Consider the following 12,613-nt stretch of genomic DNA (forward strand, 5'->3'; position numbering starts at 1 on the left):
CACTATACTTTCTAATACAACTTAAATCTTTTCAACAACTTCTAATACTGTTACTTTCCTAAAACAGGCTGTTTGCAATTCTTTTTTGCAAAAATCTATGTATTATTTTAAATAAACATTTATCTTCATAAATCATAAATAAATATCTTCATTTGTTTTATTGAAGTATAATAATAAAATTATTACTTAAACATTTTTAGCATCTTCTGCTCAATTTTAGGAGACAATTATGTTCTATAAAAGTAAAAAAACAATTTTTTTTTTTGGAATTTAAATATTTCAAACGTTTCACTTTCTGCAGTTTCTACATCTTAGTAACTGTCAGTTTCATAGTCATAAGACATTTATGTTGTCCCATTTTAAAATTCAGAAATTAAAATAATATTTTACAATTATCTGAATCCACACAAAATTAAAATCAGAAACAATGTCAATCGTGTAATAAAAAAAATCTGTACACTAAACCTAATTCAAAAGCAGAGTATTTGTGAGCAAGATTGCAATAAGAAGATAAAAATAGTTGAATCTTTAGTCCCGATATTTCAAGTTATTACAGCATAATCTTAAAATAAAAATAATAATAAATAACTAAAATAAGTTTGTAAAACGAATATAAACTTTAAATTATTTACTTCAAATATTAAAAAATATTTATTAATCTTTCAAGTTAAAATAAAATAGATTTCTATTTGTTTCATAATTATTGCTTAAATTAAACAAATTATAATTTATATATTATAATGAAATTTTTTAAAATTACTTTTAATTTAGTTGTTACTTTTGATAAAGTATTACTGGAAATATATAAAACAGAAAATAATAGTATATATATTTTTTTATTTACTTCAACATTTTAATAACTTCAATAAAATCAATTGTTATATGTTATTCTGTCAAATAATATTTTAAAATGCATTCATTTCTAAATAAATAAATAATCAAATATAATTCTTATATAAATTCTAATTATTATAATTATATATTAATTTTTATAATAATGCTTATTATTTTTAAAATTTACAACAAAAATCATTAAATACTTTAAAAATCATTCAGATTCAGAAATTACAACACTTAAAACTATAAAAATTTATTTTTACATTATTTATCATGTTTTCTCAATTCTAATGTGCACTTGATTTTCAAAATGTCAACACCCAAAAAAGTTAGCTTGCAAACGTAATGCACACCCTATATGAATGCAACTGCAAGAAGTTAATGCTTTTTTTTTTCTTTTTTAAAGTGTTTTATTTTCATTTTTATAGTGACTAACAATGTTGACATTTTTAAATATGTTTGTTTATGGCTCCACTATCAGGTAGAGAGGATCTACAGACCAATCAATACAAAAAACTCACAGTCAAAATTACCATGTCATCAACATTTTAACAGTGGGATTTTATATCAGTATGCACAAGCATGAAATTTATTAGATACAGTAATACCTCGGTTTTCGTTGACTTTGGTTATCGTCAATTTTTTATGAAAAAAATTTGTCTCCGTTTACGTTGATTGCCTCGGATTTCGCCGATTGTTTTTGAACGGGTTATTAACGAAAACTGAGGTATCACTGTATGTAGAATCACACTGAAATATCTGTATAGGTGTTCGGTATAGTACATAACTCTGTTTAAACACAGCTTCAAAAGAAAATTTGTCTATTTGGCATTATTCACTCAATTTGCTGTAGTTCAAAAGACCACTAAATTGATTAAAATCCAAATACCATGTCTATACTGATGTCTACACTATACATGTGAATAGAGTGAAGAGAAAATGACATGAGTGAAGCTGCATTAAGTTGACTTTGTGCTTGATTCTAATGCACATCCCAATTTTTGAGAGTAAGAATCCAAAAAAGAAGGCTTGAATTAGAATCAAGAAAACATATTATTTAGAAATAAAATAAAAATGATAAATACAGTTTGGTTTGAAAATTATTAAGGAGATTTATACATATAAATTCAATGAAAAGAAATATTTTATAAATACATTTTTTTAAATATAATATTTTAATAAAAAATGTTAATTTACTTGAAAACAAAAAAATTATTGCTTTTTATTTGCTAATTTTATTAATTAATAATTAATATTTATACTTACGAGATGATTCCGTTTGTTGATTTTGGCAATTTTTTGAACCTGAAACAGTGTTTAAATTATTAATAAATTAGAATATACTTGCCTGACATGTGACAGAAAAAATTTTTTTAAATATTTCTAATAATATTTTAATGTCTAATATATTTTCATGGTATTATGTCATGTCTATATTTTTCCATTAAATCTAAACATTTCATTTAATGCAAGAAATAAATTTTAGACCAAATTTAATTATCTACGAAAATTGTATAAATGACAGAATTTCATTAATATAGCAAGTACATTACCTATTATCTAAATACTATTTATAGATAATAATAGTAATAGTAAATAGTATTATCTATAATATAAGTATTAAGAAATAGCAACTGTTTAGTTATCACTGAAAATGTAATGCAACATCCAATATTGGCAATTAAAATTAATATAATGCTGATATTGGCTGTATGCAGAGGTAGTTAAGGCATCAGCCTATCGCTCTGGAGGCCTGGAATTGAATTGAAGCAAGCAGCTCAGGAATTTTTCATGGGTGAAACTATCCTTAACATTTTGAGTCCCATCCTCCACCCAGTCACTCCAATGTACACAATTATGTAAAAGGAGAGTAATTAACATAAATTTATTTGTATCTAATTAGCTAATTAGCAATGTATGAAGCCAATAAATATGATATTTTGAACAGAAAATGTTTTCCTCCAAAAACCTCATTTCTCTCAAAAGTGGTAAGAGTTAGGCCAATTCTGTTGCCAGATTTGGATTCAGCACCATTAAAACTGTAAAAAAAAGCAGTGAAAATGTTTGACTGGAGCAGAAAAAAGATTTTTTTTTTTTTTTGCAGAACAATGTTACCAAGGAAAAGCTGTTGATCTATAAAGAATACAAACAATTTATTTTTGAGGAAACAAAATGTTTCAAACACTACTGGAAAAAAAAACTAACTCATAACACTTAATCCAGTAACAAAAAACAAATTTAATAAATTTAATAGTTCATTATTAAATCTGTTTCTTGTTACTAGATTAAGGTGTATTTTGAGTTAATTTTAAACACTAAATATTTTCAGAAATACCTGGTATCATCATTAAATAATAATAAAATAGAAACCAAAAGAATTTGAATAATTTAATGAAAACTAAGTTGTTATATTTTTCATAAACTTTTTAATACGAACGCCTCCTGGAAAAACTTTGTATAGAAAACTAGCATCTATTTAATTAAATGTTAGATGCATGAAAAAAAAAACCTGGAAAACTCCATGCAGTCAGCTTAACGGTCAGGTGTGAACCCATGACCAACTACCAGTGTTAAGTGGTTTTATGCACTTGGTCACTGGTGAATACAAAGAAATAGTTTCAATATAAAATTTGTAAATGCCTAATCATATAATAAATATAAATTCTAATCTGTTAATTTGTACAGTTTTTTGAACTACTGTGTAATAAACATTATTACCATTGGAAACTATTTGATAATCATTGATTTGAACTACAACACTTTTTTATAATTCAGTTTTGAAATTTTAAAGCAAACTGTTAAATATACATTCTATTATTTTTATTAAAATATTAAAAACTAATTAAATTGTAAAATGTCTTTGTAATTTATTTCAAAATTAATGCCTATTTAATTCTTTGTAATAGAGTTTTTTTTTCTTCTTTAAAAATTTTACTACACATGTGCAAATATACAATTACTTAAATATATATTTTATACAAATAGATTATTATATATCTACTTTTTTATTGGAGCTCACTTAAATTGAACAGTTTTTTGACACTATCAGACAACCAAGCTCACTGTAAAAAGATACATAATGACATTGGTTGTTCAAAAGTACTGGAAAAATTCTTGTTTAATTTAAGTGAGCCCAATAAAGCAGATTTTTGTTGTAATTTTAAAAATTTGGAGTTGGTTATATTATTTTATAAATATTGTATTTCATTTTTATTTGTTAACTAGCAGACCCGGCCACGCGTTGCTGTGGCTCAAAATGTATTTATTATAAATGTATAACGCCTCCCCGTGGGGGGAATTTCAAAAAATCCCTTCTTAGTGTACATTCTCTTGACGTACCCTATTAAAACGCAATCAAACACGCATCTAAAATAGTATAATAGAAGCCAAGTTTTTCACGGTAAGCCTTAATCCTGTCCCTCTCCCCCGCAAGGGAATATCGAAAAATCCCTTTTTAGTGTATATTCTGTTGACGTAACCTATTAAAACGCATTAAAAACGCAAAAAACCGCATCTAAAATAGTATAAATAGAAGCCAGAGTTCTTCACGGTAAGCCTTAATCCTGTCCCTCTTCCCCGCTGGGGAATATCGAAAAATCCCTTTTTAGTGTATATTCTGTTGACGTAACCTATTAAAACGCAATTAAAAACGCAAAAACCGCATGCAAAATAGTATAATAAAACTCGGAGTTCTTCACGGTAAGCCTTAATCCCGTCCATCTCTCCCCAGTAGGGGGAATTTAGACGTGTATATTATATACAAACACTTGCGTATGCGAATGCAACGTTGTGTCAAAATTCAAAAGGAATCGGTAAGAACAAACAAACGTTATATTTTATTTATATAGATAGAAAACGATCTGCTTTAGTCCATTCTAACAGAAAAGCATAATGCCTCACAGAAAAGCCAACTTAGGTTGTCAGAAGTTAGCACCATCTGTTGGACATGAAAGCCTTAATCCATATATAAATATATTTTTGAAAGGGGGGAAATAGTGGTCTTCACATATGCCCCAAACCTTCGCGGGAGTGTATTAAACAACTTCCCAAAGTTTCATGGCAATCGGATAAATAGTGTGGTAATGCATGAAGGACAGACACACAGACACACACACAAACAGACATACATTCGTTTTTATATATATAGATTTATTAATTAACTTAAAAAATATTTAATTATTATACTAATAATTATAATTTCAATTATGTTTTAGTTATAATTTTTTACATAATGATATGAGCTTCTTAAAACAACTTACGAATATCAGTAACTGATGATTGATTTTCAAATTTCTTAATTTCTAAAAAATAATAAATAGTAGATTATTTAAAACTTTAATAATTTCGATTATATATTATTTTATTTTATATTAGATAAAATCAAGAAATAAAAGGACCATTATTCGTGTTCATACTGCATTAATTCTAAATGTTAATTTCTCATTAGTTTTAACTAAAGTACAGTAGAGAGTCGTTTATCCGAACACAGTTATCTGAAACATCAGTTATCCGAACGCTTTCCAGTCGGACTGTGTCGTGCTGAATCAAACTTTTTCGATACTAGATTTACTTCTAAAGTATAATTTTTAACGATACAATAGCCTTGATTATTATTATAAAAATTTTCGTTAGGCTTAAAAATCGACGAAAATTCAACACAAAGCGACACGCAACAGAGAAAAATTTCAACATCGGACAGGTTAATATACTTTTTCGTACATAATCGGTTATCCAAACAACCCCAGTCCCCAACTGATTCGGATAAACAACTCTACTGTAAAACTTTTTGTTTTACAACCCCTGGCAAAAAGTATTTGAACACAATGTAATAAAATAAAAATGCAATGTTCAAAACAAAAATACACATTTTATTCATTGGATTATTAAGTGTTAATCACTTTAATTTCAAATGAATAAACCAAACCATTTTCTCAAAAAAGAATTTTTACATAAAGCAGTATTGTAAAAAAGTTAATTGCTGGACTTGTCAGGCTATGTTTGGACTACTAATTTAAGTAACTAACTATAAAATTTAATCTAAAGTTAGGTAATTAGGCCACAATACTGATATTTTTAACACATTTTACATATAGACAATGATTTAGAAACTAAATCACTGTGGTAGACTTTATATCATATAAATTCAGAAAATCTACTGTGTTCCACTCAAGGCTATCAAATAGTAAATCCAAGTTTGTCTTATAACAGAGATTAAAACAGACTTTGTTGTAAAACAAACATGGGTTTACCATTTGACAGTCTTAGTTGGAACACCAGTAGATTTTCTGCATTTATATACATTTTATATTTTTATATATAAATTTCTTAAAAACTTCAACAGGAAACTATGAAATAAAACAATGCATTGTTCATGTATAAATTTCAAATGTACATTACTTTAAGTCAAATGATCAATATTATGTAGTGTGAAAAGTATAAAAAAATAATAATATTTCAATACCTAATTTAAAAAATATATATGAAAATTTGAAGTTTGTTTAGAAGATCATCTACACCTAAACTTACAGATCATGTTGTACAGATAAGTGTATAAGTATTATTATTTTTACAGGTATAACTAGTCATAATACTTAAAATCTTATCATCATATCAGTCTTATAGACAAAAATGTAGAGGACAATGACATACAATAAGAAAAACCCATTGAAAGCCTGAATTTAAATCATATTTAATATGTTGGCAATATGCATATGACCAAAAGTTATCTTTTTGGTCATATGCATATTGCCAACATATTAAATATCTTGATCAATCTTGATAAGTTTCATAAATATTGCTAGAGATGATGACTATTCATTCTGAAAAACCTGTTAAAAAAGGTCACAAATGAGTCTATATTCAAGAATCAACAAAGATTAAATACATCAATTATTTGCAACTTTATATTCAAGAAGATAACAATTCATATCCTGTTAGATTGTTTAATTTAAATTTTTTACTTTTTTCTATTTGTTTAACTTATATTTTTATTAGGAAAATAATAAGTACGAGGGTCATTCTAAAAGTAAAGAACGTTTGTCTCTTTAAATATTTTTATTTAAGGTAATGAAACAAAACTTATTTTACAACACACATGATACTTTAGCTACTTTTCTGCATAGTTGCCATACAAATTTAAACATTTGTCGTAGCGTATCACCAGCTTTTCTATGCCTTCTGCACACTCAGTTACCGCCAAGTTCTTGAACCAGTCATTAATGGCCTCTTCAGTTTGTTGTCACTTCCATAGTGATTCCCAATCAAAAAAGCCTTCAATTTGGAAAAAAGATGGTAATTACTCAAAGCCAAGTCCTGGCTATAAGGAAAATGTTCAAAAACTTCTCAACTGCAGAAGCAAGTTCTTCGTCAACGCAGCAGCATGCAGATGTGCGTTATTGCTGCTGCGTTGATGAAAACTTGCTTCTGCAGTTTAAGTGGAGAGTTTTTAAACATTTTCCTTATAGCCAGGACTTGGCTCCGTGTGATTACCATCTTTTTTCCAAATTGAAGGCTTTATTGATTGGGAATCACTATGGAAGTGACAACAAACTGAAGAGGCTGTTAATGACTGGTTCAAGAACTTGGCAGTAACTGAGTGTGCAGAAGGCATAGAAAAGCTGGTGATACGCTATGACAAATGTTTAAATTTGTATGGCAACTATGCAGAAAAGTAGCTAAGGTATCATGTGTGTTGTAAAATAAGTTTTGTTTCATTATCTTAAAGAAAAATATCTAGAGAAACAAACATTCTTTACTTTTAGAATGACCCTCATAATTTTAATAACTATAATAATAATTTAGTTACATTCATAGTACTATTTCTTCAATTCTTTTTTCATTAATGCTTTGTTCTTAATTTTCTGAAAAAATATTTCTAATCTTTTAAATAAATTTTAAATGTCAGATGCATAGATGATTAAAGTTTCAGTTAGTGATGTCAAATTCTTAAAATGTTCTTTTTATAACATTACATCTTTCAGAAATAAGTTATGACTTTTCAAAAAGAACATTATGAAGGAATAACTTGTGAAATTCACATCTGGATGTTGCAATTATATTTTTTTTTGATGCTTAGTAACCAAACGTGAAAATACACAAAGGGATTCCCATATAAAAGGGAAACGACTCCAGGAAAACTTCATTAGCAGCTAGTGTAGGTCAACTTTCTAACCTGAGTTCAACTTACACTTTCTCAGTTGGAAATGATGCCTTTCCTGTGACCTTTTGACATCTCTAACATCATATGCTATTTTAATACACCAGAGAATGGCTGATTCCAGGAGTCATCACCCGTTCCTCCAACCATTTAGTACTGTGCCTTGTCCAGCTCCGACGAATACTTCACCTACTGAGTACTTACCTGCCATAATGCAATCCAAAGACACCCTATCTCTTGTGATTAAGAACTTTCCTACAACAATCCTGAATGAATCAAACTCCTCCAGGCAATGAGCATCAGACTACCTTTGAGTACCATCGACCCCAAGTATTTAGCAACTCTCGATCAATGGTAAACTCTCTCCCTTGCGCATAATGACTTGCTATTATGTCCTAAAGTTCTAAATTGTCTCATGATTCTTGTCAGAGGTGTATAATCCTTTGTGTAAATAAACAAGTATTAGTTTTATTTAACCTGTAGTAGTGTGCCTTCTTCCCATCACATGTCTCCAAATCTCCATCCCAAAACAAACTCCTTACATGTGTGACTGCTTGTGTGAAGCAACGACCTAATGGCATGGTGGTTTCTGTGTCTTCCCCAAAAGGCGCAGTGGTATCAATCCTGACTTAAGCATTGCTGATGTGGTGTCAACCCTTCAATCATATTAGAATTACGAATGACTAATAAAATAAAATTTTCTTAAACTTATAAAGTGCATTATTATTACTTCTTCAAGTAATTACATTTGCTTAAAATAAAAAAAACCTAGATTAACTGACATTTTTCTCCTTTCTATCTACACACAATATTATCCACCATTACATAAGTGAACTGAACAAAAACTAACATCACTTTCAAGACATTACCATCATAGCCTAAGATTGCTATTTTAATTTATTTGTTTCATTATTTTTAAAACTCGTCAGTATAGAATAGTGACCAGGCTTTTTGGCCTATAAAGTGGGACATTCATCAAATGCACCATCATAGGTACCAAAATGCTTAATAATCTTGTGAGATCATTTAGCAGTTTGGTACCAATAATAGAGCTAGATAGACTTACTGTTGCCACCTTCTTAATTCAAACTATAATTCTGTTGTGATAGTAAATCTTAATGTAAACTTTACACTAACTATTTTAAAAACCACAACTGTCATACTCTCAGAAGACATATTATTGAATAGATATACTTTCATTGAAGTATATTTACAAAATGGGACACAGATGTCCTGACCAACCTCTCAATAGACAATGGGATAAAAGACATTAAAACAGGATTGTTGCACCAAAAGCGAGACATCTGGTCAAATAAATTTATATTAATTAAAATAACATTTGAATAAAATTTATGTTATTAATTATCTTTCAAGTTAAACTATAACAGTAAAACAAAATTTCAGTTTTTAAAACAGTTTCTATCTATTTTTTTAAAATAAATTTAAATAATTTTGAAGAAATTAAAGTTTTTCAAAATTATTGTATAAACATTCATGTTAATAATGCTCTGTCATTAAGAGAAATTAAATTCATAAAAATACTCTATTTAGGCTTATATTATACACACCAACTTATAAATGAAAATTATCAAACTGCCTTTGATCCAAATAATACAAATGCAATATAAGAGACTGAAATTGAATAAATATTTTAATGATTATAAACAGTTCTTTTTGTTTTGTAATTCATAACTTACTTCTTCATGTTTGTAACTTACAGTTTTATTTGACAATCAAAATACCAATGTAAGAGTAAAACCTGAAACTGAAGAACAATTTTTTGATCTTTTTCTTCACTGATTTGATATCCCAGCAAAAATATTGATTTTGTAATAGATTTTTTCATTTGCATAAAGTAAATAATGGTCCTTTAATTTTATGGTTACATACGATAACAATTAAAATTAATAAAATGATAATACATATTATTTACCTTCCTGAATACTGCTGACATCATTATTTTCATCGGGTGGAAGTTCAATATGAATGCCACCCGTCAGATCGTATTGCACCCGTTCTATTTGCTTATGCGCTTGTCCCAGAATTAAATTTCCCTAAAGAGTAAAAAGTCTATTAATGACACTTGTGAATAAAATTAATTAAAAGAATAAAAATAAATCAAACCTGATCTTTCATCTTCAAAGCTGCTCTATAGAATACAGTATCTTTTGCATTGTAAGTCATACAATTACTAATAATTAACTGAAAATCTGCTTCAAAATCTTCTAATGTAAAATATTTGTGTGATTTTAATTTTTGTCTCATTGTTGAAAAATCCATAGGTTGTTTAATATAATCTAAATAATCAGGAACCTTTAAGAAAAAAATGCAGAATTTTATATTAATATTAATGTATAAATATGTTGTTATAGTATAATATTGTAAATGAATTTGCTTCTATAATATTTTACTTCAGTTAAATACTGTCAACTAATATGATCATTCAAGAAGATCAAGATAATTTCAAACTGACAAAAATTTTAGTTACATAGTTTAAAAAATTAAACAAGTTTTTAATATGCAACAGTATTCCATATTATATTAGTGCTGGAAAAAGGTTGGTGTAGGATTCTGTTTGGTATAACTAAAATAATTGAATAAATCTTTAATGCATCAAATTCTATCAAAAATATATTTGATTATTAAGCTGCAATTTGAGAAAATTGTAATCTATAAATTCCCGCTGTTGTCTGTCCGTCTTTCATTAATCTCAAGAACAGAGTTAGATAGATGAAAACAAAGACCAGATATGGAAAACTTACAAGCAGGAAGCCCCAATTAACTGTATATGAACTTCTAATGCAAACCAGAAGTCACGATAGTTCAATTCAAAAACTTTTTCACAGTTAATAGATGACAGGCACAACTCTATTGTTAAAGGAAAAGCATGATGTACAGGGGCAAGCCACTACTAATTTGAAGTGGAAAGCATATATTTTAAATTAAATTAATCAATTATATTTTTATATGATTAAAAATTACAGCTCGGCATTGCAATGATGTCACAGTAAATAACTGCTTGTTTTAGTTATACATTCAATTGGTTTTTAATGTACTGAAAGTGACCCAAGCTGTGCAAAAAATGTAAAATTTTAATGAATTTAGAATCACTTTTCTTAAACAAGCAATATTTCATTTCAATTATAATAAATATAATGTCTTGTAAAATTTAATTTTTTTTACAGCATACAAATTTATTTTAAAACAAAATAATTTAATAAATTGATTTCTATAGAAAAAAAATATAAAAATAAATTTCAAATTTTGAAATAGGACTGTATAAAGACTAATTATTTGAAAACATGAAGATTTGTTTACCAGATTTAAATCTGGTAAACAAAATTACCAGAAAACCATAAAAACAATCTGTCAGATGAAAAATATAAAATATCAATCATTCAACAACGTACCCAACATACACAAAAATTCACCGCCAACGTTTTCAAACTCTGGGGAGTTCGAAAATGTTTGCAGTGGATTTTTGTTTTTTCTTTGAACACCAGTCATCGCTTCATAGGGTACGTTGTTGACTATTCTCTGGTGTTGTGTGTTGTTGTTTACTATCAATCATTCAAGAACTATTCCAATATTCTATCAGCTAAACTCGCTTAACTCAATTATTTTAGATAGTTCTGGAAATTTTATGATAGTAATATTGTAACAGAGTTCAATGCTGTCTCAATAGAAAATATTGGGATGCCTGATTTTGTTTATCATCATCTATGGGGAATGAGTGATTTTGATTCAGAAATTCCTTCAACATAAAAATAAAAAAAACTCCCTAAATTCCAGCATAAAACTTCTTATTAATAAAGATTTTAACTTCATTAAAAAACTTTTCAGACTACATTACATTGAATAATTAGAACTGTCCAAAAAATACAAATGAAACACAGTATTAAATTTAAAATATATAGGACATGTTCCATTCATCAACATTCTTTGGACAGTTCTAATATTCAAGATAATGTAATAAAGTAAAAAACATTAGTGATAAAAAGTTTTATTGCTGAAGTTTATGGTGTTTTTGAAAATATATGAAAAACTAATATGCAAAGAATGCAATTAGCATCAGGCTAATCTGAGAAAAATAATTAGAGCTCTACAAAGAAATTACCAATTAGTTTGATTTTTCATTAATCTGATATATGACAAATCATTCTTTTTCACTGAGTAATGATTAAATTTTGATATTAATAGATTAATCATATCAGATATAGTAATTAACCAACAAACAGTATGTGACTTTAAATCTGTTTTGATTGTCATAAGTATTCTGAATATTTGATGAAAAAAGTAACTTTTTATATATGTATTTGATTACTATTATAAAGTAACTTTAGTAGCTGAATCTATTAAAAAAAAAAGTATCTTCTACTAATTTATACAAAAAAAAGTAATGTAATTCCAAGCCCTAATCATATTTACATTGTTTAGAATATCACAAGGATTTATCAAATATTTTTAAAATACAAAAGGTTTATAATTACCTCTTTGAGATCAACTGGTTGTGCAAATATATTTCCCAAATCTTTTTCTTGCAGTTGATCAAGAACATTTTTCAAAAATATAACGAAAGGTTGTAATTCCATTTCTGTTGTTATCTGATGTGCTTTTATC

At 27.4% G+C, this 12,613-nt stretch overlaps 1 protein-coding gene across 2 annotated transcripts in view; it reads right to left on the reverse strand.

The window, feature by feature from the left end:
* Positions 1 to 12,613, reverse strand: part of Br140 (bromodomain-containing protein 140) — a 148,974-nt gene that overhangs the window by 58,685 nt on the left and 77,676 nt on the right. For both annotated transcript variants that reach the window (XM_067269906.1, XM_067269905.1), the window contains exons 9-13: positions 12,484 to 12,612; positions 10,118 to 10,306; positions 9,927 to 10,047; positions 5,097 to 5,138; positions 2,104 to 2,142 (exon numbers count right to left, since the gene is read on the reverse strand). In XM_067269906.1, the coding sequence (XP_067126007.1) occupies positions 2,104 to 2,142; positions 5,097 to 5,138; positions 9,927 to 10,047; positions 10,118 to 10,306; positions 12,484 to 12,612 (520 nt within the window). The remainder of the gene's footprint in view (positions 1 to 2,103; positions 2,143 to 5,096; positions 5,139 to 9,926; positions 10,048 to 10,117; positions 10,307 to 12,483; position 12,613) is intronic.

Source organism: Centruroides vittatus, unplaced genomic scaffold (genome assembly GCF_030686945.1).
Source record: "Centruroides vittatus isolate TY-2023 unplaced genomic scaffold, ASM3068694v2 contig_359, whole genome shotgun sequence".
Lineage (NCBI taxonomy): Eukaryota > Metazoa > Arthropoda > Arachnida > Scorpiones > Buthidae > Centruroides > Centruroides vittatus.